Source organism: Lemur catta, chromosome 6 (assembly GCF_020740605.2).
Source record: "Lemur catta isolate mLemCat1 chromosome 6, mLemCat1.pri, whole genome shotgun sequence".
NCBI classification, from domain to species: domain Eukaryota; kingdom Metazoa; phylum Chordata; class Mammalia; order Primates; family Lemuridae; genus Lemur; species Lemur catta.
The window spans coordinates 92131117-92157766 of NC_059133.1; the positions used below are offsets into that span (position 1 = coordinate 92131117).

Consider the following 26650-nt stretch of genomic DNA (forward strand, 5'->3'; position numbering starts at 1 on the left):
GTCATCATAGCTCATTGCAACCTCAAAATCCTGGGCTCAATTGATCCTCCTGCCTCAGCCTCCCAAGTAGCTGTGACTACAGATCCCTGTCACCATGCCAAGCTAATTTTTTTATTTTTTGTAGAGACAGAGTCTTGCTATGTTGCTCAGTCTGGTCTTGAACTGCTAGGTTCAAACGATACTCCCACCTCAATCTCCCATGCCCGGACCTTCTTACGTTTTTAAAGTGGCTTTACTACCTAAGTGTGTTTCCGAAACTACACGATTTTAGATTTGACCATTTCAGAACATTGTACAAATGGCATGACTTTGTTTTATCTTTTAACTTGTACCCCCCACCCCCGCTCAACATTGTGTTTTTGTCATCTATCCATATTGATGCATATATCAAGTAGTTCATTTATATTATATTCACTATTCTTACTATTCCATTATATGGATATACCATAACTTATTTGTTCTAATGAGGGACATTTATTTCCAATGTCTTGCTATTATAAATGATGAACAACACTGGAGTGAAATTCTTGCACATTTTCCCTAGTGTATATTTGCAGGAGTTGCTCTGCCTAAGTGGGGAACTCTTGGGTGATAACTTATGAACATGTTCAACTTTCTTAGAAACTCTCAAAGTCCCACCAGTTCTCATTGCCCCACATCCTTGCCAGCACTGGGCATTGACAGATTTTTAAACATTTTGACCATCTGGGGTGTGAGAAATGTCCTGTAAGACTCTTCACTGAATGAGAACATTACTCTGGAAGTCAAGTATTTCCTTAGGAAAGCATCTACAGCTTAGTAACTATAGCAGGGGGTAGAAATCCCTTCTGCTGGATTTGGGTTTGATGGTGTTGGAGGGGATGAAAGAGTCGGGGAGGAAAGCAGGAATCTTTAGTTCTAGCACCTGATCCTTCTCCTCATTGCATGCAGCACCTGCCACATGCCTCACATCCTTGTCATGGAGTAGAGATTCTCAAAGGGTGAGTCATTGCTGTAAACCTCCCTGGGGCCAAATCATTAGTCACGTCTGTAGCTGTCAGAACTTCGACACAGGAGGAAAAGGATATTTCCCGTAAGTCATCAGGAAACAAAATCCTAACTTAAGAGTTCTTGCTTGGAACTTCGAGTGTCTCCAATGAGACACATCCTTTGCTTTTCAGAGTTGTAGGACCTGGTAAGGTTTTCTCCACAAGTGCTAAAGTAGCTGTGATCCTACGTAGCAGAGTTCAAGGGCTGTCTTTTTTTCTCTCTAGGTCATTATCATTCAAACCACAAATATTGATTGGACACCTTCCATGCGCTAGGCACTGTTCTAGGTGTTGGGGAAACAGCAGTAAATAAATCAGAAAAAGTTAGAATTCATTACCCCTCAGATTTAGAGATTGTCAAATTTACAAGTAGAGCCAGTTTAACTTGACACAGCAGCTACACCACAATATTGCAGAGCAAGGAGTAGGGATACTAGATTTAGGTTAATGGCTGACTTTATTTACTATTTAATTAAAACGTTATGAAATCATGGTAAGACCAGTATAGTGTTTCTAACTTTCACAAATGTTCATTTTCTGAATTACAAAACTAATGCATGATCATTGTAAGAACCAAAGGCAGACATGTGTAAATAAAGAAGATAAAATTCTTTCTCTGCTTCCCTCTCCCTAAGTCCATTTCCCAAGTGGGAATGTTATGAAACGGTACAAGTGTAGCCTTTTCATGATTTTTCTATGTACATGTAAGTACTATATATGTGTTGTACACTTTTTAACATAACATCATTTTAAACAATACATATAACTGTGCAACTCACTTATATCATTCAGTAATTTATAAGGGCATTTCTTCATCATTTATTTTTTTATTTTTACCCCTTGGACTTCCACTCTCCATTTTATTATTATCAAGATTTAAAAATAGAAAAAAATTATATAAAATAATGTAATTAACATTAGCTTTTTCAAGTCATAACTAATCAGCTTATCAAGGAATCAATATTTTTCTATATTTACTTCAGGGTTTTTTTTTTTTTTTTGAGACAGAGTCTTGCTCTGTTGCCCGGGCTAGAGTGCTATGGCGTCGGCCTAGCTCACAGCAACCTCAAACTCCTGGGCTCAAGTGATCCTCCTGCCTCAGCCTCCCGAGTAGCTGGGACTACAGGCATGTGCCACCATGCCCGGCTAAGTTTTTATATATATATTTTTAGTTGTCTGGCTAATTTCTTTCTATTTTTTTAGTAGAGACGGGGTCTCGCTGTTGCTCAGGCTGGTCTCGAACTCCTGAGCTCAAACGATCCGCCCGCCTCCCAGAGTGCTAGGATTACAGGCGTGAGCCCCCACGCCCGGTCTACTTCAGGTATTTTTTACAGATATAGAACATTAAAATAGAGTAGAAATTCCTGGCATATTCCTTCCCCAAGGCTTTTATCTCCCTCCTTTCCTAAAAGTAACCACTTTTCTCTGCTTCATGCTTTTGTACTTTTATTACATATGTATGCCTTCATAAGAAATATATAGTTTTATTTTCATGTTCAACATTTTATATGAATGGCTCTTGATTTTTAAGTTTACTATCATTATAAAGAGCAATGAAAGGTAGGATACAAAATGAAAAAAAAATTTCTCTACTTTTTTTCTTTCCATTTCACAGAAGTATTAGCCCCTATTAAGTGGTGTGGTTAAAGTTCCACAGTTATTTTATGCCTGTTAAAGCCTAAATATTTTGTATTCATTGTTTTATATAATGACCTAATTTTATACTTTTTCTTTTGTATCTTATTAATTTAACTTTTCATATCAGCACAGACAGATCAAGCTAAATTTTTAACAGGCAAATAGTACTTCATTGATAGATAGACCATAATTTATTTTATCAATTCCAGATTGTGGACATTTAGATTATTTTCATTTTTTAGTATAAAAATACTGCAACAAATGTTCCATATACCTTTGCATACTTGTGAAAATATCTTTATGGTAAAAAAGATAGATGTGTCTGAAAGACTACACATGTACTATTTTTGAACCAGTATCTTCTTGTATTAGTGTGGTATGGTGAAAAGAGTGTTAGTTTGTAAATCATGAGATATGAGGTTCCAATCCTGACTGCATCACCAACTGTCTTTGGACAAATGGCTCAGTATATCTAGGATTCAAGTCTCTTATGAGTAAAATACGAGATTTGAACCTCAAGGTCACTAAGGTCCATTCTAGCTAAAAATATAATTCAAATTATAATTCAAATCTCATTACACTTTTTATTATCACTGCTTGTGTAACAACTTCAGGATCTAGGAAAATCATACTTTAATACCATCAAATGGTATTAAATGGAATATTAATGCCATTGACAACAGTATCCTGAACAAAGGTAAGTCAGAATCTTACAACCTGTGATAAATAATTTTTGTGTGTGAGTAAAGAAGAAAGAATTGGGAAATATGTTACTGGGGGCATAAGTCAGGAAAACCATGATTTATTTTCATGTTTAAATAATGTCTCCAAGATTTGAGATGGGGAAGGCCTCTATCATTTCCAACAAAAATGCTTTTGTTAATGTGGTTAAATCATATATACTTAGAAAGTTACACATGCGAGAAAATTAGCTTGATTTTTAGCACCATATATTCTCCAGCCCAGAACCTCTGAATTGTGTAGCTACTACCCCCCAGTGGTGGGCAGAGGTGGATTCAGCCAAGACATTTTTAATTATCTTGATTGGGAAAGAATAAATGATTTCTGTCAAGGTGGGCTGAAATGATCATTCATTTAACAAACAAATATACAAAATTCTTACAATATTGTGGAAACTGTGCTAAATGCTGGGAAAATACAAGCATGTTTCTTGCTCTTAGAAAACATATGGGCCAATAAGCAGTTGAATGCAGTGTGATAAGAACTAAAACAGGTATAAAAAATGCCGTGGGAACCATAGAGGACACAGTTACTAGTCTTGTTTACAGAAGTTGAGGAAAACTTCTCAAATAAATTGCTATTTATTATAAATTATATCTAAAGGCATCTCATCAAGGAGTGAATGGGAAGGATTCAATTTCTTCAATAGATATGAACTATTCAGATTTTCCCTTTTTGAATTATTTTTGGTAAATTGTGTCTATCAATGATCATTTCATTTAAGTTGCTGAATTTGTTGGTATAAAGTTGTTTATAATATAGAGATGGGGACTTTTACTTTTCATTTTATACCCGTCTATACTCTTTGAATTTTTTTTTTTTTTTTTTTTACAAATTACATGTAGGGTCCTGAAATAGGGGAATTTGGGGAAATGGACAAATTAATAAGTTAAATGATTAGACTTAGATTGAAATTTTGTAATATTCAACAAATATGATTGGATGCCTATTATGTGAATGGTGTTGTGCTGAGTGTTGGGAACACAAAGATGAAAAAGTAAAGTTCCTCCTTTTATGGAACTTGTGCTTTAGTGGGAGGTATTTGAAGTGCAGTAACATATAAGGTACAACAAAAAGATTGATATAACAAAAGGAAGTGGAAACATTAAACAAAATCTTCTAAACTATCTGGGAATGTCACAGAGGAGGTATTATTTGGGCTGATATGTGAAAGTATCAGTTTGCCAAATTGACAGGCTAGAGAGGGTGTTTCGGGGAGAAGGTTTAACGCATGCCAAAGGTATGAAGAGTATGTAGAGAATGAACAATTCAGGGAACCAGAAGTAGTGGAGGGTTACTGAAATTTTAAGTGAAAGGTTAGAAGTCATAGAGATAAAGCTGGACAAGGCCATGGCTTTATCTCAATGACAAGCCTGGGATAGATAGTGAAGGGTGTTATTTACCTTGCAACAGTTCGCATATTATCTTACTAGCACTGGAAGATTATTGAAGAATTTTGAGCAAGGGGAGTAATTTGATGCAGATTTTTGTACACGATACATTGGATGAAGACAAGAATAGAGGTAGGGTGAATTGGCAAGGAGAGCAAGCCCAGGAGAGAGTGGATAAGGGCCTGAATTAGGGTAATGAGAACAGAATGGAAGGAACAAAAACAACATATATTAAATAAATTGATAAATAAAATGATTCTACTAGGTTTGCCTATTTGAAGGTCACTGGTGACTTTCATGACAATAGTTTTCTCTTATGGAGTCATAGGAGCAGAAGATAAGAGGGTAGTGAGTTAAGAATTAAGAAGATGAGCAAGTTGAAACAAGTATGGACTTAATATGTAATTGGCTGTGAAAGGTGGAGAACTTTAAATCTGTATTAGGAGAAGAGATAGAGAAGCAAGAGAACTTTAAATTTGTACTAAGCCATGGTAAGACAAGGGAAATTTAAATGCATATGAAGAAAAGAGATGGTTAATTTTTTTTTTTTTTTAAGAGGGAAAGGACTTGAATATTCTTACATGCTGAGGGAAGGGGGTGAATGGAAAATGGGAGTTTTGAGATAAAGGAAACCCAGACTCCACTACTATACAATATATACATGTAACATAATTCAATTTGTACCCCCTAAATCTATTAAAATCTATAAAAAAAATTAGACCAGGCACAATGACTCTCACCTGTAATCCTAGCACTTTGGGAGGCTGAGGTGAGAGGATCACTTGAGGCCAGGAGCTTGAGACCAGCCTGAGCAACATAGTGAGACCCTATCTCTACAAAAAAAAAAAAAGGAAAAAAAGAAAAATAAATAAATAAAAGTTAGCCAGATGTGCCGGTATGTGCCTATACTCCCGGCTACTCCAGAGGCTGAGGCAAGAGGATTGCTTAGCCTACGATTTTGAGGTTGCAGTGAGCTATGATAACACCACTGCACCCTAACCTGGGCAACAAAGTGAGACACCATCTGAGAAAAAAAAAAGTCATACTTCAGCTTAAAAAAAAAGATACAAGAAAGAAAGAAAATAACAGATAGAGCCAGGCCCCTGAGGAGGTTGGGGAGTAGAGAATCCAGGGCATACAACAAGTGGATGGGAGAAAGAATAGGTAAAGATGAAGATAGGACTAATAGCAGCCAGACGGCATTAAGAGAGTTCACACAAATTTTATTTTCTTAGGCATGTAGTAAGATAATTTATCTGTCAAGAGAGAGGAAGAGAAGGCTTAGAATTGAAGGCTTGCAAAGAACAGCACTATTAGGAACAAACCTTGAAGGGAATGAGAATAAAAACTATCAATGGCAAATCTGGTGTTAAGGACAAAACTGAGACTCAAAACCATAAGCTTTTAGGGACATCAATCTTTATACTTGTGTGATTTGCTGCTGAGGAACAATGGAGGTGGATGGTTGTAATATACATAACTGGAGTCTTTTGGGTTGGCTGTGATGGAAAGACAGAGAAAAGGAAGCTTAAGGATGGGGGCAAGAGAACAGCTCAAACAGGCAGAAGGTAAGAATAAAGAGAAAGTTAAAGTGTGCAGAACATGATGAATAACTATATGTAATGGGACTACAGTGGTGAGAAAAGTTAGGATAAGCACTTGTGATAAGGTAGATATTAGAGTCCAAGATTTTAGAAATGGAGCCATTTTGGGTGATAAAAAAATCCTATGAGAGGCAAGGAGGTGAGGAGGAATAGAGGTTAAGAGGATTAGATTTAGGTCAGGGGATTATATGACTAGGAAGAGTTAACTATATGGACTTTGAAGACTCTAAGAGGATGGCAAGATTTGGGTGGAGAGGAAGAGTGTGCACCAGCAAGAAGGCGAACCAGAAACCAGAATCCTCAATAAATGATTGTCAGCAATATTGGCAGAAGGGGGGTAGGGGGGAAGTACAATGTGGTGTGGTCACATGACCTAAGCTTCAGATGAGATCATAAGGTAAGAAATAGCGAACAAGTCATAGACCGCTTTTCTGTCTTTATTTCTTTTTTACATGTATTCAGTGAAGATATTAGCTACATATATTTTCATTATAAAATCTTAAACAACAGAGAAGTACACAGAGTAGAAAAGTTTCTTTCCCTCACTTAGCCCTACATCCTGAGACCCTTTCAGTGCTTACATGTACACATATACAATTTTTGTGTGTTTTGACACAAATTGATAATGCTATATGTTTTTTGCAGTTGGCAGGTTTTTTTAATCATGTATTTCTTTCAATGGCCTTAATATCTGTATGTCTGTGTGCACACATATATGCATATAGAATCTACCTCTAAATAGTGCAAAGCATCCCATAGAAATAGATATGCCATTAACCATTTCCTATTGATAGACATTCATGTTGTTTTCATTTTTTCACGGTTACACATAATACTGCAATAAACATTATTGTACATACTTTGTGCATATAAGGATTTCTCTAAAATTCTTATTAATGTAATTGGTAAATTAAAGGTTGTCTACAATTAATATTTTGATCATTTCTGCTAAATTTCCCTTCAAAAATGCTGTACCAATTTACATTTCTGCCAATAGTGTATGAAAGCAGTCTATTCCCCACACCCTTGCTAGGGACCATTATCATCATTCTTACTGAATTTTAAGACATCACTTTCTTAGGTAGAGTAGACAAATAAGAGGCAAATTTTCAACCAGTCAACATGACAAAGTGATGAAGACTGCTGCTGTTGTAGTCAAACAGACTTGAGTTCGTATCTTGGTTTTGCCACTTGCTATCGTTTCTGAGCAAATAGTTTTTAAGTTTAGTGTTGTGGTAAATTTACATTTGGAGTACAGAAAGAACATATTTATAGAGAGAGTTCCATAAAATTGTGTCATTATAATAGAACTGGAAGCAAATAGCGGCTATTAGTTCACTATGCTTCCCAAATTTGTTAGGAATTAGGTTGATCCTATTTAGTTTATTTAACAGGGTCAAATTTTCCAAAAAGACAATCAGAATACAAGATAAAAGTGTGGCAAAATATTGCAACAGGTGCCGTCCTGGAAAATCGGCCATTAGGCAATAAATGAGGCTGGGAATTTTTGACGTTTAGGCTCTGTAGGGTTAAACTCCACCGTATCTATGACCAGCTCATACATTTCCCGTTGGTATCCGGTCTGGGATTACTGACAGGTGATACCCCTTCTCTGCCGGGAAACTACAGTTAAGAAGTGACTCTTGGAAGACAATCCGCCAGGTTTCAAGATGACCCTCCTCCTCCTAGAGCACTGCGGGCACCTGCCGAGAGCAAGATGGCGCTTTCCCGCAGGGCACCTCTCTGGAATAGAGATTTCCCTAAAGTGAATCACGCACTGGGAGGCATCTCTGCCATTACCCAAGATGGCGAGCCGGGCGGCATCGTTTCCAGGTTTCAATATGGCTCCCCTAGTCTGCGTCACCAGAGGGGTTCATCTCGGGAACTAAACCGAACTCACGCGGAAGTGTCGAAGCGGAAGTGGTCGCCTACCGCAGTCCCCGCCCCCTCGTCTCGCCCCCGCCCCTGCGCCTCGGCCCTGGCGGCGCGGACAGCGGAGCCAAGATGGCGGCCGAGCTGGAGTACGAGTCTGTGCTGTGTGTGAAGCCGGACGTCAGCGTCTACCGGATCCCGCCCCGGGCCTCCAACCGCGGTTACAGGTACCGACTCTGAGGCACTGCCGCACACGCGTACCTAGTTGGGGATGACAGTTTCCTCCTTAGCACGCTGCCGGCCCCTACCATTGCTACCTCGGGGTTGTCACCTTGCTAGCCTCTCCACCTGGGTTGTTATCGCCCTGTCCTCCTGCTCCGCCTTCACTCTGGACTGTCATCATCTGTGTTTCCGCCGTTTTCTTTTTCTTTTTCTAATTACCATCCTGCGTCATGCCACTCCTCCTCCCCGGTGCCCCTCCAGGACACCCATCTGCTCCCCATCATCCACATCCAGTCGTGCCGGCTTCATCGCCGGTCACCTTCCGTTTTCTCTTCCTGCGCCCTTCAGCCAGTCATCCTCCTCGTCATGCTCATTCCTCTCTCTCTGTCTCTTTCACACACACACACACACACACACGCACACACGCTTCCGATGCCCGTGCACACTTGTGGATAATCATTGTATCACTCTCTGGATGATCTGATTTATCTTTTGTACTGTTGTCAGTTTCGCCACCAAATATCATCACCATTTGGTTTCTCCATCAGCTCTTTTGTCAGTGAGATTACGATTATAAATTTTCCAATGGTTGTTCATCCCGTTTCTTTTCATTATATTTTCTTGATGATTAATATAGTGTTTTCTGTCTTCCTTTCCCACTTCCTTTCTTAACCTCTCCTAAAGCTTTTTCCTCCAAAATTAAAGCATCTTTTTTTTCTGTAGGGTTTAACTAATCACCTTATAATCCAGTGACTGTGAGGGTCTGAGGATATCGTAGGACATTATGTAGCTGAAAGAGAGTTACATGCTAAAAAATGAGTATGAGCCATAGCCACTTAACAGCTGTATAATTTAGGGACAAATCTCTTAATCTCTCTAAGCCTCAGTTTTCTCATCTGTAAAGCAGAAAAAAAAAGTTAATGAAAATAACACCTGCTTTTCTGATATGTACCTCACAAGGGTTTTTTGGAAGGTAAAATGAAGTCATTATAATGGATATGAAAGAATATAAGAAATACTATAAAGCAGTTATAAGATACTGTTCTTATTCTTCTCTCTCACATCCCCATCATGATTTTTCATCTGGCATTTGTCATCCTTCCTTTGTGTCCGTTATTTTGCCTCCTTACCAAAGGTTCATTCATCATGAGTCAATATCTTTGTGCCTGCCAATCTGTGCTGTGGACCCTGTGGGTTGTATCTTTTTGGCAAAGAGGTAGTTCTACTTTCAAGAAGCTTTCAGTTAGACCCCAAATTGGGCATGCATAGGAATCAACATGCTTTTTGATCGTGGTCATAGGTCATGTGACTCATCTTAGACATCAACTTCCTTGGGAAGGTCCTGCCTGACCCTTCCATTCTGGCTTAGGTGTGTTCTTTGTGCTTCCATAGCACCCTATGCTTATCTCTGTCACAGGTACTCTTCATTCTGTATTGTAACGGATTGTTTAGTCTCCTCTTTCTCCATACTAGACTGTGAACAACTTAAGGTCTTTCTTAACGTTGTGTTCCCAGAGTCTAGCACAGTGTCTGGCACATGGTGGGTGCCCTGTAAATGTCAACTGAAAGAAGAAATTAGTATAATAGATTACACAGACGAACCTAATCACATAGGTGAGCATTGATTGAACTGTTCAATAAAGTCAAATAGCTCATGACTTCCAACTTCAGGAGTTAAGACTTCCTAAAGGATATGATACACATTGAAGTGTATTCTTTTTCTTCTCCTTCAAGCTTTTAAAAACACCTTCCCTCTCTCACCCTTCATTTCCTGGTTTATTCACAGCCTTTTTCCTTGTGCCAGTTAATTGCACTGAGCCATCAAAGCATCTTACTTTACTTTTTATTCTTTTCCCATTATCCTTCTGTGTTTTCCATGCAGTAGGCATTTTTTAGCCCCCAAGAAGCATTTTGTCATCAGTCACTCTTTTAGTATAGTGAATGAAGAGAGCAGAACTAAGTTTGAATTGTGACTCTTCATTTATTTACTGTGTTACCTTTGGCAAATAACTTTTGAACATTAGTTTCCTCATTTGTAAAAATGTGTATAACAATAATTAGGTTGCAGGATCCTCTCAATTTTCATAAGAATGGGCCTGGCACATAATAGATGCTTGGTAGATGTTACTTTTCAGTCTTTTTGTCTGTCTGATATTTCTTGTTTACCAGAACCCATTTTACATTATGAGTATGATTTATTCTTTAGGCTGCCATTAAAGGACAAACTGGGCTTTTTAGCAAGCAGGAGGACTCCTTCCAGTGACTGATAGGATCAAAGGGAATAACTGACTTTGATTCACCTGGTGTAAGCCATCCCTTCCCAGACTTTCACTACCCAGAATTCTGGACTATGAAAGAGAAAATTTAGGTCAATGAGAAACTTATAAATGGAGAGACAATGATTTTCCAACCTATAAAACTTTTTTTTATTCATCACTATCCTCCTCCCCTAGCTTAATCAATATTAAATCCTATTAGTGTGTTTTAATGTAATGAAAAGAATACGAGACTTTGAAGTTTGGCATTAGTACTTACTGTGTTTTCTTTTTTGTCATTTAGAGAGAGAGATATGTTAGGTTTTTCATGCCTATTTCACATGGCCACTGTAAGGATTTAATAAAAGGTATACATGGAATCTTCCTGTGAAACAATAGTGATTTATATATAAAGTTTTATTACTAAGGTAAATGAAAATTTATGAGGCCAGTTTAGAGTATTGTGAGAAGACCAGCAAAACCAGAGGTTCTTTAGGCTAGGTCTTGGAGTGGGAGAGGAACTAAGGCTCAAGGCTGAGTGAATTTGCTGCCATGAATATCCATCCATTTACTGAGAATTTGTTAAATATTGGGCAGTAGATACACAAGATAAATAAGACAAGGAACTTGTCTAAAAAAAAAGCACATCTAGTCGGCTTGTTCCTAATATTTTTAATAGCTCATTTACAGTTACGTTTAGCTCTTGGTGATGACTACAATAAGTAATGACTCATTTAAAAAAATGTAATATATGGAGACCTTTAGGGCACTCTAATCTGGATCAGATTCAGGTACTTGAATGTTTTCGAGGGCAGGGCATCAAGAGGGAAGGGAATGAGAAGGATTTATCTCACAGATCCTGTTCAAAACCTGCACTAGTTTTAGCTTTAACTTTCCTCTTTTCAGCCTTTTGCTTGCCATATTGTTAAACTCATTCTTGTTCAGATATACCCTATTCTTGCTTTTTAGCCTGCAGGTATGAGTCCTTAGGTTCCTAAGGAGTGAATTATTAATAACTTTTACTTTGCCCTCCCTTTTCCACATACCTGGCAGAACAAATTGCAAATGCAATGTTTTGTAAAACTGGTCATAAATAATATCATAGATTTTATTCAAGTCATTTATAACACAGATTATAAATATTCAGTGTTTTCTAATGTTTTCATGAGCATTTGTATCTCCAGCCCAGATGTCTTTCCTGAACTCCAGTCTTGTATGCTCCACTTCTTGCTTTACATCTTCTCTTGAAAACCTATGAGATATCTCAAACTCAGCATATCCAAAACTGAACCCCTGATGTTTCTTCCCAGACATGCTCCACCTGTAGCCTTCCTCATCTCAATGATTGACAACTCCTTTGCTCAGGCTAAAAACTTTGGAGTCATCCTCGATTTCCATTTTTCTGTTCTACCCCACATCTAATCCATGAGAAAATTCTGCTGCCTTTACCTTAAATATATCCAGAATCTAGCCACTTCTGCTACCATTATGACTTTTCTAGATTACTACAGTTGTTTCTTGGCTAATCCCCCTGCTTCAGTCCTCGTGTCCCTACAGCTCATCTTCATTCAGCAGATGTAATAATCCTTTTAAAATATAAGGGAGATCATGTCTCCTGAAAACCTGTAATAGCTCTTTTTTCACTCAGAGTAAAAGCTGAAGTTGTTAAAATGGTCTACAAGGCCCTGCATGATCTGGTCTTTTGTTACCTCTCCTACCTCTTACTCTATTCTAACTACAATGGCTTCTTTGCTGTCGTTCAAACATACCGGGCACTCCTCCCCACTCCCTTAGTATCTTTGCACTAGCTGTTCCTCGGCCTAGAATACTTTCCCCCCAGATATCTGCACGGGTGACTCTCTCATTTGCTTCACATTTTTGTTCACATTTCACCTTCTTAATGAGACCTACCCTAACCACTCTTTTGAATGCTGCAACCAATAGACTCTCCTACTGTCCCCTCAATCCTTATCTGTCTTTCCATTTTCTATTTACCTTAGAACTTACTGCCTTCTAAGATACTAATTATGTTATTTACTGTTTCCTTTTTATTGTCTATCTTCTGTTAGAATGAAGCCTCACGAGGGCAAGAATCTTTGTTTTGTTTGCTGTTGTATCCCAAGCAGCTACAACAGTGCCTGTGACTTCATAAGCATTGTAAATATTGGTTGAATTCTGTGAAAGATAAATATGTTTAGTGATTTGGGAAGGCTACTGTTACCCAGGATATTTATTTAGTAGACTTTGGTGTTATCTGATTAGTAAAGCACTGTTACATAGAATATCATCTACAGTAAGAAAATAGTATCATTATGAAACATTATCACTTTTATTTGTACTTTTACATGTTTCTTTCTTTTTTTTTTTTTTTTGGGACAGAGTCTCACTCTATTGCCTGGGCTAGAGTGCCGTGGCGTCAGCCTAGCTCACAGCAACCTCGAACTCCTGGGTTCAAGCAATCCTCCTGCCTCCTCCCTCCCTAGTAGCTGGGACTACAGGCATGCGCCACCATGCCTGGCTAATTTTTTCTATATATTTTTAGTTGTCCAGCTAATTTCTTTCTATTTTTTTTAGTAGAGACAGGGTCTCGCTCTTGCTTAGGCTGGTCTCGAACTCCTGAGCTCAAACGATCTGTCCGCCTCTGCCTCTCAAGTGCTAGGATTACAGGCGTGAGCCACCGTGCCTGGCCCTAAATGTTTCTAATGATGCTTATTGGACTCCAAAATCAAGTAGTAACATTGTCTTTTACTTGCTTTGGACTATATGTAGCATGAGGTATCTATATAGAGGAGATCATGAGTTATTCTTATTGATTATTTAATAGGTAGAAAGAATAGGTGATCCAGGACAGGGAAATAAAAATATGATACAACATTCTGGGTAGTTTTTAGTATGTTAAAGACATAGACCCAAGGCCTGAGGCTTCCTATTTTCCTATCCTAGGGCATCTGACTGGAAATTAGACCAGCCTGATTGGACTGGTCGCCTCCGAATCACTTCAAAAGGAAAGATTGCCTATATCAAACTTGAGGATAAAGTTTCAGGTAATCTGTGCAGGTGACCCTCTGACATTAAGGATTTTGGTTTGGTGTACTTTTATAAGTACCTTAAAGTTGGGGACTGGAATGGAAATACTTGTTAATTGGAGTTCTGGATTTTTGCTTCCTCTGCTCAAGTCTTTTTCTTATCTGTCAGGGGAGCTCTTTGCTCAGGCACCAGTAGAACAGTATCCTGGTATTGCTGTGGAGACAGTGACAGATTCCAGTCGCTACTTCGTAATCCGGATCCAGGATGGTACTGGTAAGGGATCTGGATTTTGAATGAAATGTGGTTAGGAAAATAGTCAATGCACTTTCAATGAAAGTATGTCACTATTGCATTTATTTTACTTCACTTTACTAAATTTTCTTCCCCTTTCTCCAAAGTTACTCTGGTTGCTAAAGGAGAAGTATTAATATGTTATTTGTAATACATATGAACACAAATTCAAGATGTGATAATTCATAGGTAGTCTTAAATAGATTAAAATGCATATTGTCAAGGGAGAAACTCCCAAACTCTGTAAAATAACTTAAAGAGGTTTATTCTGAGCCAAATATGGCTGGAGAGCCAAGCCCAAGAAGGCTTGAGCAAGTGGTCTTGCTGTGCTTGGGTTACAGTTTGATTTTATACATTTTAGGGAGACAGGAATTACATATAAAATCATAAATCAGTACATGGAAGGCGTACATTGTTTTGGCCTGAAAAGGCGGGACATGGGGGAGGGGGTGGGCTTACAGGTTATAGGTGGGTTTAATGATTTTTTGATTTGCAATTGATTAACAAAATGAAGCTTTGTCTAAAGGTTTGGAATGAATGTTTTAAGTTAAGGAAGTCTGTTAATCAGAGACAAGCCATAGGACATAACCAGACTCAAGTGATCTGTGAAGAAAATTGAGGACCTGCAGCTGTGGCTTAACTTTTGTCTAACATGGCCTTAGGCCTGTTAATGATTTTGTATCTTATTGTTACAAAGAGTAACTCCAGAAGAGACGGGGCGTAACTAGGCGTGTCTGATCTCTCTTTTCCTGATGGCCAGCAACTCAGATTTAAGGTTTTTCTGGGGTCTCCTTGGCCAAGAGAGGGCTGATTGAGTTGGCTGGAGGGCTTAAGATTTGATTTTAGTTTATAATATCTAACAACAGAAATAACTCATTTTGCCCATTTGTTTATGGTAGTTTTTGGTGGGACTATCTTGAATCATCTATATGTAGGCCTGTAATTTCTCAGTTTTTTCTCCATAGTCTATAACAGAGGTTGGCAAACAGAGACAGATATTTTAGGTTTTGCAGATCAAATGATTTTTGTTGCAACTACTCAGTTTTACTTTTACAGTTTGAAGGCAGCCATAGATAATATGTCAACAAGTTGATGTGTCTATGTTCCAATAAAACTTTATTTACAAAAACAAGCTATGGCAGGATTTGGCTCATGGGTATGTAGTTTGCTGACTCCTAGTCTGTGAGAAAATCTTTCACATTCATACACTTTATCTAGTTATGGTAACTGTTATGTTTTCACTGGGCAGAATTTGCCGTAGGGGACACTTCCTATTCTGAGTCTTCCTACCTGTTTTTCAGGGCGCAGTGCTTTCATCGGCATTGGCTTTGCAGATCGGGGAGATGCCTTTGACTTTAATGTCTCTTTGCAAGATCACTTCAAGTGAGTGAAACTTGTCCTTAGTTACCAGGTTGAATGCTGCTGCTTAGTTGAATGGGCATTATCTCTTTTATGTTTTGGTTTATTTGGTAAACTATAAATAAATTTCCCCATTCACTTCTGTTTCCTTAGGTTATCTTTGTATCTATTCTGTGTTTCTTTTCCTTATAGCCTGGAATATGTTTTAGATCCCTCGTCCAGTGGTTTGAGATGATGCATTTGTTTATTCCTCTGGGGAATTTGCCCTCACTTTAGGTGGTGGAGGGAAGTGTACAGTAATAGCAGGGCTGTATGTGAGGTATGTGGGGAGTCGTGGGCAAATATTGTTACCTTATGTAGCTGATATATTTTGTGCTTACTGCAACATTTCCTCAGCCCACCTGATTTTGGTGCAGCTGCGGTGGACAGCACTGTGCATATCATCAGCTTCTTACCTCAAGAGCAAGCATACCTCCGCTTTTTGGCTTCAGGACTCTCTGAAGTTGTGGAAGGCCAGTCAGCCCAGAGGTGTAACCTGGAAGGTCTAAGGAACTAACACCTCCTCAGGGGCAGCCCTCAACCATGGGGAATCAGAATTGGTGGCTAAATGCCTTCCTTTTGGAAGGGACAAGTCTGATATGCATTCTGTAAGGTTTCTCAGAGAGTCCTTAGTGGGGTTGAGCCCCAGTTGTCCTCTTTATTGGCTTTTCTTCGTTTCTTCCTCACTCTTCATGGTCTCTCATTCTGCTTTCTGAAGTTCCGTTTTGCATAAAGTAAATACACCCAAATTTGTGTGTCAGACTCTGCTTTCAGGGAATTCCAAATTAAGATAATTTATTATGTTCCCAAAGGTGGGTAAAGCAGGAATCTGAGATTTCCAAAGAATCTCAAGAAATGGACACTCGTCCCAAGTTGGATCTGGGCTTCAAGGAAGGACAGACCATCAAGTTGAGTATTGGGGTAAGTATAGTTTTTCAAAAGTTTATTTTCCTGTGTTTCTGTAAACCTATGACACGTCTCTCTCTTTCTCTCTCTCTCTCTCTTTTTTCCTTTTGTAGAACATTACAACCAAGAAAGGAGGTGCTTCTAAGCCCAGGACTACAGGGTCTGGGGGCCTAAGCTTACTCCCACCCCCACCTGGAGGCAAAGTCACTATTCCCCCACCATCCTCCTCAGTTGCCATCAGCAATCATGTCACCCCACCACCTATTCCAAAATCTAACCATGGAGGTAGTGATGCAGGTAAACTAGTACTTCTAACTTTGAGAAATCATATCTTATGTTTAATTGGGTAACACTTGTTTGTTAAGGAGAGGGTTGAAGTTTTGCCATGAACTGGCTCTTGGTACTGACAAGGTGATTCTGGCAGCCCCTGGCAAGGAATGAAAGCTTTTCTAGTTAACTGAGAGTCATGGCATCTGGTATGTTCTTGGCAGAAACATGTTGTTATTAAAAAGACTATTTCCTTTGCTGTTCGTTGGTTTGATGCTAGTAGGCTTGTAAATCAGATAGACTAAGATTTCTGTCATGGCTCTGCTACTTTATATTTGAATGCACTTGGTAAACATTACTTAAGTTCTTTGAGTCTCAATTTCCTTATTTGCAAAATGAAGATGTAAAACTACCCCAGAATTGTGAGGGTTAAATGATGTGACAGCACCTACCTAGCACAGTTCTTGAAACATAGTAGCCATTCAGTAAGTGCTGTTTCTTAATCCTTTCCATTTCTTCACAAGCGCAATTGAGAGAAAAGGAGACTATATCTGGGTTTGTGTATATACTTTTATTCTTTCTTACTATCTGATGGGAGAAAGGATAAATATAGTTATATCTTGTCATTTGAAAAATGAGAACATTAGAATTGAGAGAGGAATTTTCCTAAGATTAGAGAACCAGATGTTAGAATCTGGGAGTTTTAATTTAATGTATTGGATGGTGCAGATAAGTTGTTGAATTGATTACTCAGGGTAAGCATTCTCTTTCTGGAATTCTTGAGGTGAAAATGATACAGCTTACTTCTTTTTCTAAGTGTTGCCAGAAGACATTGGAGATAGTATCTAAGATTTTTTTAAATTTTTAAATTAAACTTTTTATTTTGAGATAATTGTAGATTCACATGCAGTTGTAAGAAACAGTACCAAGAGATCCTGTGTATCCTTTACCCAGTTTCCCTCAATAGTAATATTTTGCAAAACTATGGTCAAATATCACAACCAGGAAATTTACATTTATATCATCATCCGGTCTTACTCTGATTTTACCAGCTTTATGTGTTCTCATTTGTGTGTATGTGTGTGTATATGTGTATTTGTTCTATGCAGTTTTACCATGTGTAGGTTCATGGATCCACCATCATGGTCAGGCTGCAGAACAGTTTCATCATTACAAGGATCCTTTGTGTCCACTTTTATAACCATACCCCATTTCCCTCCCAGCCTTCTTTCCCCCATCCCTAACCCTTGGCAATCACTAATCTGTTCTTCATCTTTACAATTTTGTCAGTTCAGGAATGTTCTATAAATGGAATCCTACAGTATGTAACGGTTTTTCCACTCAGTATAATTCCCTTGAGATTCATCGAAGTTGTTGTGTATATCAATAGTCTGTTCCTTTTTTTAAAATTTCAAAATACTAAGGAGGTACAAATGTTTTTGTTATATGGATACCTTATATAATGCTTAAGTCAGGGCTTTTAGTGTGCCCATCACCAGAGTAGTGTTCATTGTACCTCTTAGATGTTTTTTACCTCCCACCCTCCCCTTTCTTGTTTTCCAAAGTCCTTTACATCTTTGTGTGCCTGTGTGTGCCCATTGTTTAGCTCCCAGTTATTAGAGAGTACATGTGGCATTTGTTTTTCCATTCCTGAGTTACTTGCTTAGGATAATGGTCTCTAGTTCCATCCAAGTTGCTGCAAAAGACATTATTTCATTCCTTTTTATAGCTGAGTAGGTCTGTTCCTTTTTATTGCTGAGTGTAAATGGTATGACTGTACCACTGTGTGTTTAACTGTCACCAGAAGAATATCTGATTGTTTCCAGTTTTTGGCTATTATGAATAAAGCTGCTGTGACATTTGTGTACAGATTTTTATACGAACATAAGTTTTCATTTCTAGGGTTTTTATTATGTTTCCTCTTGTCTTTTTTCCTTCTCTTACTTTGTATTCAGATATCCTTTTAGATTTGGATTCTCCTGCTGTCACGACACCAGCACCAGCTCCAGTTTCTGCAAGCAATGACTTGTGGGGAGACTTTAGCACTGCATCCAGGTAATGGGTATAGTGTAACCAGCATACTCTCAGTGAGGGTATAGAAGATATGTACAGTCAAATGAAATCTTGATCAGGGAATGCAGGGGATTTGCAAGTCACATAGAGTTTTTTGCAGGAGTTCTAGGGAAAGACACATGGTGGGACAAGAAAGATGAGGTTAGAGAAGGATATTTCAGGCCTTGGCAGGTAGAATTGTTGTGAAGTATGGTTTCAGAAATTCTGGACAGCAATTTCTCGGAAACTATTAAGTAAAGAATGGAGTAGTTACTTATCCTAATATTATATCTTTGGCTTTTTCTCTGTTTCTTGTCTTGCAGCTCTGTTCCAAACCAGGCACCACAGCCATCCAACTGGGTCCAGTTCTGAGTAGCATTGGCAGGACATTAAGGACAGACTTAAGGAATAAAAATGACCTAAGGGCACCAATGTGTGAGGGAAGTTAGGAACCCCTTCCCTCCCCAGAACCAAAATGACTGGACAATCTTTTTCATAGCTTCTCCATTGCATTCAAGCTGGTTTATGCCACCCCCCTGTGTTGTTACTTGTTGTACAGCCAAGAAAGTATCTGTTATCTCCTGCTTCCTTACCAAGGTAGGGGAATAGTGGATCTTATCATACTTGTAGCTGACTATGCAGGGCGCAAAGGCCAGTGTTTATTTGAGGGGGAATGACCTCTAACATCCGTAAATTTTTTCTCCATCCCTTAAATTCTTTAACTGCAGAATCATCTCATGACCCTTGTGTGCCTCTTTGTGAAGCCCTAGTTAGCAATTTCAGGGGAAGCAAAAACCTTGAAACTTCCTTCTCCACTAACCCAGGACTCTAAAAATGGACAGGCTGACCTCAGTGTTTACAAATTCAGAATTTTGATAGGGGTAGGTATGGAGAAAGACTTGTTTCCTAGGTCTCTGCTATATAGCCTCCTTCAGGCTTATCCTGTTCAGTGAACATCCAGTGCTGGGTGCAGCTCCATCACCCTCTTGTGTGTTTACATGTCTCTTCCTATGATAAGAGGGTTGTGTTGGTGGCACCTTCACTATTCTTTTCTGTTTGTTGAATTGTGCAACATCTTTGACCAGTGGGTGTCTCTGTCGTGAAAGAAGTTCAAGAGACTGTGCTTTCCAAGTCATATTCTACAGACATATTTAATTTCTGCAGCTCCATCTAGTTACTTTTTGCATTTGAAACACAGCATTAATTTGTATTTGCCCTGTAATTTGACCTAAAGTGTTGAAGGGTTTTAGAGTTTTTAACCTGATTTGTAGAGCAGAGAGGTTAAAAGCACTTAAATCTTGTTCGGTACCCATGTTGCCTAGCTGCCTGGGTATCTGGCCCTTTTCCACAAACATTTCTTTTTCAGTCCATTTAGCTCTTCAATAGAAAGCTGCTATTACACATCTTGTCATTTATGAAGGAAGTTGGAGAGTCGCAGCTTTACCTGTGACAGGTTTTGCCCAAGGCTTTGATCCCCATCACCCAGGGTATCTCAAAAGCAAGTTGCTTTCCCACCATTTTCCTTTCCCTCTGCTCTGCCATTCCTTGTACAATACTGTGAAGAGAGTTCCACTTCTCAGATGAATGAGTACTATCTATTTTGTTTGTTAATGGGCAATCTTGAGGATGAAATGAGAGGATGTAATTTCACCCCTTAGCACATACTTGGACGTGTATGCTCTGGCTGAAGGGAGTCTTTATGTTTAGTTTCAAAATATATTATTCTCTAGGATTTCCTTCTTAACTTTTTCTAACTTTGGGTCCATTGTTTTTCATTGCCTCCTCTTCCAGGCAGCTCTATTCTTGCAGAGCCATGGCAGGACATTTTAAATTTCCAATAGAAAACACTAAAAAGAAAGTCTATAGAATCACTAGTGACTAAATACTGAGAACCTATTTTCTCAATCTTCCTCCATGTTGTGTTCTTTGTATTCTCAAGATGATAATATATTATGTATTTGAATTCCTGAAAAATTGAAAATGTTTAAGATATATGTATATAAAGCGTATGCTGTATTGGTGCAATAATGGTAATTAAAATATGGAAAAAGTTGGTGTCTCTTTTATCCTTTAATTTACTTATCTGATTACCTTTTTTTTTTTTTTTTGAGACAGAGTCTCGCTTTGTCGCCCAGGCTAGAGTGAGTGCCGTGGCATCAGCCTAGCTCACAGCAACCTCAAACTCCTGGGCTTAACCGATCCTACTGCCTCAGCCTCCCGAGTAGCTGGGACTACAGGCATGCGCCACCATGCCCAGCTAATTTTTTCAGTATAGATTTTTAGCTGTCCAAATCATTTCTATTTTTGGTAGAGATGGGGTCTCACTCTTGCTCAGGCTGGTCTCGAACTCCTGACCTCGAGTGATCCACCTGCCTCGGCCTCCCAGAGTGCTAGGATTACAGGCGTGAGCCACCGTGCCCGGCCTCTGATTACCTTTTTAATTTAATTGATTAAATATAAATGTGCCACTAGGTAATAAAAGGATATTTGTATCTATTACCTTTTTTTTTTTTTTTTTTAAAATAGAGCTTTTAAGAAGTTGAGACTAGACCTCTGTGCTCATAATTTTGAACCAATACTGCACCCCTTATAATGAATAGTCATTGTTTATTTGCTGGTATAGTTAATTTAATTTGCTTCAAATTATCTTTATGATCTAGTGTACTTCTCACATCCCTGAACTGTAATCAGCAGAAATGAAAGGGATCAATGTAAGAGGTGGAGCTAAGGTCAGAGTCATAGACTTTGTAAACTATAAAGGATCCTGGGGATCTTGTTCGGTGATTGTCAGAGGAGATAAATCAGAATAATATGGGTGCACTAGACCTGCCTCACAAGAAATGCTAAAGCAATGTCTTCAAGCTGAAATGAAAAGCTGCTAATTAGTAATATGAAAACATATGAAAGTATAAAACTCTGGTAAAGGTTAAAAGAAAAAAGTGTTAAAAATTTAAAACTATAGCTACAATAACTTGTTAATGGATATACACTATAAAAAGATGTAAGCTGTGATACTAAAAATGTGTGTGGGAGGGGAGGAAAAGTGCAGAGTTTTTGTGCATGATTAAAGTTACCAGCTTAAAATAGACTTATAAGATGCTTTATGTAAGCCTCGTGGTAACTACAAAGCAAAAACCTATAGTAGGTACATAAAAGATAGAAGACTACTGAAAATCATCAAATCTCAAAGGAAGAAAGCAAGAGAGGAAGAAAGGAGCAAAGGACCTACAAAACAACCAGAAAACAATTAACAAAATGGCAATAATAAGTCCTTACTTGTCAATAATTACTTTGAGTGAAAAATGGATTACATTTCTCAATCAAAAGACAGTGTGGCTGAATGGATTAAAAAAAAAAGCCCAAGACTCAATTATATTCTGCTTACAAGAGACTCACTTCACCTTTAAGGACATATATAGACCGAAAGTGAGGCATGGAAAAAGGTGTTCCATGCGAATGGAAAACAAAAGAGAACAGGGGTAGCTGTATAGTAGTCACCCCCATTCAAGGTTTCACTTACCATAATTTCAGTTACCTGCGGTCAACCTCAGTCTGAAAATATTAAATGGAAAATTCCAGAAATAATTCATAAGTTTTAAATTGCACACCGTCTGAGTAGTGCGATGAGATCTTGCACCATCCCAATCCACCCTGCTTGGGATGTGAATCATCCCTTTGTCTGGTGTATTCGTACTGTATTTGCTATGCACCCATTGGTCTTGTAGTAGTCCTGTCAGTTATTAGATTGACTGTTGCAATATTACAGAGCTTGTTTGTGTTCAAGTAACCCTTATTTTACTTAATAATGGCTCCAAAGTACAACAGTAGTGATGCTGGCATATTGTTATAGTTGTTCTATTTTATTATTAGTTATTGTTAATCTGTTGCTTTGCCTCATTTATAGATTAAATGTTATAGGTAGGTATGTATAGGAAAAAACATAGTATATATAGGATTCAGTACTGTCTGCAGTTTTAAGCATAGATGAGGGTAGGGGTGGGGTGGGGTGTGTGTCTTGTATTTCCTGCAGATAAGAGGGGAATACTGTACTTATTTTAGACAAAATACCCTTTAAGGCAAAAGCTGTAACAATGACAAGTTTGTTATATAAATGTCAAAGAGTGCAATTCATCAAGAGAATATAGCAATTATATATACATCTGATATCAGAGTACTGAAATATGTAAAGCAACTATTAACAGATTTGAGGGGAGAAATAGCAATATAATAATAGTAGGGGACTTCAGTACCCCACTTTCAACAATGGATAGATCAGACAAAATCATTAAGGAAACATTGGACTTGAACTGCACTTTGAACAAAATGGGCCTAACAGATACATACATAACATTTATCCAACAGCAGCAGAATACACATTTTTCTCAAGCGCACATAGAACATTCTCCATGATAGGTATTTGGCCACAAAGTAAGTCTTAACAAATTTAAGAAGATTGAAATTATGTTGAGTATCTTTTCTGACTACAGTGGTATGAAAACTAGAAGTCAAAAACAGGAGGAAAACCAGAAAATTCAGAAATATGTGGAAATTAAATATGTCCCTAACAATCAAAAAAAAAAAAAAAGAATCATACACCATGATCAAATGGAGTTTATCCCTAGGATGCAAGGATGGCTTAATACATATAAATCAATAAATATGATACATTATTCTTTTATGATAAATACTCAACAAATTAGGCATAGAAGGAACTTATTAACACAATAAAGGTCATATATTAATATCATAAGCCCAGAGCTAACATCATTCTTTTTTTTTTTTTTTTTTTTTTTTGAGACAGAGTCTCACTCTCTTGCCTGGGCTAGAGTGCCATGGTGTCAGCCTAGCTCACAGCAACCTCAAACTCTTAAACTCAAGCGATCCTCCTGCCTCAGCCTCCTGCGTAGCTGGGACTATAGGCACACGCCACCATGCCTGGCTAATTTTTTCTATTTTTAGTTGTTTGGCTAATTTCTTTCTATTTTTAGTAGAGACGGGGGTCTCACTCTTGCTCAGGCTGGTCTCGAACTCCTGAGCTAAGCAATCGTCCTGCCTCGGCTTCCCTGAGTGCTAGGATTACAGGCGTGAGCTGCAGCGGCCAGCCTAGCATCATTCTTAATGGTGAAAAATTGAAAGCTTTTCTTCTAAGATCAGGAATAAGAAAAAGATGGCCAATCTCACCACTTCTATTCAGGATATTACTGGAAGTGTTAACCAGAGAAATTAGGCAAGAAAAAGAAATAAAAAGACACTAAAATTGGAAAGGAAGAAATAAAATTATCTCTGTTTGCAGAAGACATGAACTTATATATAGAAAACCCTAAAAATGGCACCAAAAAACTGTTAGAATGTTAGAACTAAATAAATTTAGTAAAGTTACAGGATACAAAATCAACTTACAAAATTAGCCTTTCTGTACAGTAATAATGACCTATCTGAAAAAGAAATCAAGAAGAATACAATGCTTGGGAATAAATGTAAACAAGGAAGTGAAAGATCTGTATGCAAAAAACTTAAATATTGATGAAAGAATTTGAAGAAGACACAAATAAATGGAAAGATATGCCATATTCATGGATTGGAAGAATTAATATTATCAAATGTCCACACTACCCAAGGCAATCTACAAACTCAATGCAATCCCTATAAAACTATGACATTTTCCACAAAAACAGAAAAAAAAAATTCTAAAATTTGTATGGAACTACAAAATACCCTGAATAATCAAAGAAATCTTAAGTAAGAACAAAGCTGGAGGCATCACACTTCCTCATTTCAAATATATTACAAAGCTACAGTAATTAAAACAGTGTAGTATTGCATAGAAACAGACATAAACCAATGGAACAGAATAGAGAGCCTACAGATAAACCCATGCATATAGTTAACTAATATTTAACAAAGTCACCAAGAATACATGATGGAAAAAGTATGGACTTCAGCAAATGGTATTGGGAAAATTGGATATGCACAAGCAAAGTAATGAAATTGGACCCTTCTCTTACACTATACATAAAAATCAGCAAAAAATATATTAGAAACTTAAACATAAGACCTGAAATTATAAAACTCCTAGAAGAAACCATCGGGGAAAAGCTTCTTGACATTGGTCTTGGTGATGGTTTTTTAGATTTAACACCAAAAGCACAGGTAACAAAAGCAAAAATAAATAAATGGACATCAAACTGAAAAGTTTCTGCATGATATTGGAAACAATCAAAACAATGAAAAGGCAACCTATGGAATGGGAAAAAATATTTGCAAACCATATATCCAATAAGGGGTTAATATCCAAACTATATAAGGAACTCGTATAACTCAATAACAAAAAACTCAAATAACCTGATTAAGAAATGGCGAAAGGACCTGTGTTATATAGCTTTGAAATGATTCCAGACACTTACATGATTTGATATGAATGACATGTTTTACTGTGATAAGAACATGGAGTGTACTCCCTCTCCCCATGAGAATGTTACGTCACACCTTATCAGACCATGTATATGAGTTGCTGGCTTTGACTACTGGACTCCAAAACGCATATAACATAATCCAAGATTTTCACAGATAGATTGAGAACTTAGACTGTGGCAGGGCTATTCTTTGTCAGCTTCTGCTTCAAAGACCAAGTGCTAAGGTTGTGGCAGGGTTACTCTGTCAGCCTTCAAGCTTTTCTCTGAAATCTTGGCACCACTTGCTAGCTTAGAGGGATCTTGTGTGTTATCATGGATCTCCACTGTGTTGGTCAAAGCATCTCTCCTGAGAAACTCTCCTAGAAAGCTACACTTCAAAGTTCAATTAGACTTTACATCCACAGAGGCCTACTTCCATCTTAATTGAACTAGGTAGACTTTAATAATTGGACTCTACACAAAGTTGGAAGTAACTATGTGATTAATGTACCTCATTTATCAAGTGTATTCCCTGTGAGATTTGTTCTCATTATTCTCTCCCACTTTAAGCAGAGTGAAAAAGAAGGAAAAAAATGCCTTTATATGGAAACAAACTATGTGATTTGTGAAATCATACTTTGATCATCTTATTTTAACCATATAAAACAATCTGAATAGACATTTTCCCAAAGAATACTTACAAATGGCTAATAGGTATATGAAAAGATACTCAACATCACTAATCATTAGGGAAATGCATATCAAAACCACAATGAGATGTCCACACCTGTTAGAATGGCTATTTATTATGAAAAAAATCAAAAGATAACAAGTGCTGCCAAGGATGTGAAGAAAAGGGAGCCCTTGTATACTGTTGCTGGGAAAGTAAATTAGTATAGCTATTGTGGACATTCCTCAAAAAATCAAAAAGCTATTTTTTAAAATTTAAGTTTAGTAGAAACTACTATATAATGTAGCAATCCCACTTCTGGCTATATTTCCAAAGAAGATAAGATCATTATCTTGAAGAGATATCTGCACTCCCATGTTCACTGAAGCACTATTCACAATAGCCAAGATATGGAAACAGCCAAAGTGTCCATTGACAGATGAATGGATACAGAAAATGCACCTATATATACAATGAAATATTAGTCACACGCAATAACATGTATAAATTGAAGATATAATATTATGCTGAATGAAATAAGCCAGACACAAAAAGACATACTACATGATCTCACTTATATCAGAAATCTAAAAAAAGGTCGAGCTCATAGAAACAGAGTAGAATGGTGGTTACCAAATGGTCAAAGGGTACAGACTTTCAGCTATAAGATAAGTGCTAGAGACCTAATGTATAGCATTTAATAATGTATTGTATGCTTGAAATCTGCTAAGAGAGTAGATCTCAAGTGTTCTCACCACACACAAGAAAAGATAACTATGTGAAGTGATGGATAAGTTAATGAGCCTAATTTTGGTAATTATTTCACAATATATACATATATTAAAACATCGTATTGTATTCCCTAAACATATACAATTGTTATTTATCAATCATAC

The 26650-nt window shown here is 37.7% G+C and overlaps 1 protein-coding gene across 1 annotated transcript; it reads left to right on the forward strand.

The window, feature by feature from the left end:
- Positions 1-8345: 8345 nt before the first annotated feature.
- NECAP1 (NECAP endocytosis associated 1) lies at positions 8346-20744 on the forward strand. Its single transcript, XM_045554400.1, has 8 exons — positions 8346-8501; positions 13695-13795; positions 13947-14051; positions 15371-15452; positions 16280-16388; positions 16487-16670; positions 18596-18695; positions 19016-20744. Exons 1-8 carry the CDS (start codon positions 8407-8409, stop codon positions 19062-19064), a joined length of 825 nt encoding a protein of 274 aa, XP_045410356.1. The 5' UTR covers positions 8346-8406; the 3' UTR covers positions 19065-20744.
- The last annotated feature ends 5906 nt before the right edge of the window (positions 20745-26650 follow it).

Excerpts from the sequence above, each read along its gene's own strand:
- NECAP1 (XM_045554400.1), top strand. The coding sequence starts at position 8,407 with ATGGCGGCCGAGCTGGAGTACGAGTCTGTGCTGTGTGTGAAGCCGGAC. Across the intron at positions 16,389-16,486 it reads CCATCAAGTTGAGTATTGGG|AACATTACAACCAAGAAAGG; the intron begins GTAAGTATAGTT and ends TTCCTTTTGTAG. Across the intron at positions 16,671-18,595 it reads CCATGGAGGTAGTGATGCAG|ATATCCTTTTAGATTTGGAT; the intron begins GTAAACTAGTAC and ends CTTTGTATTCAG.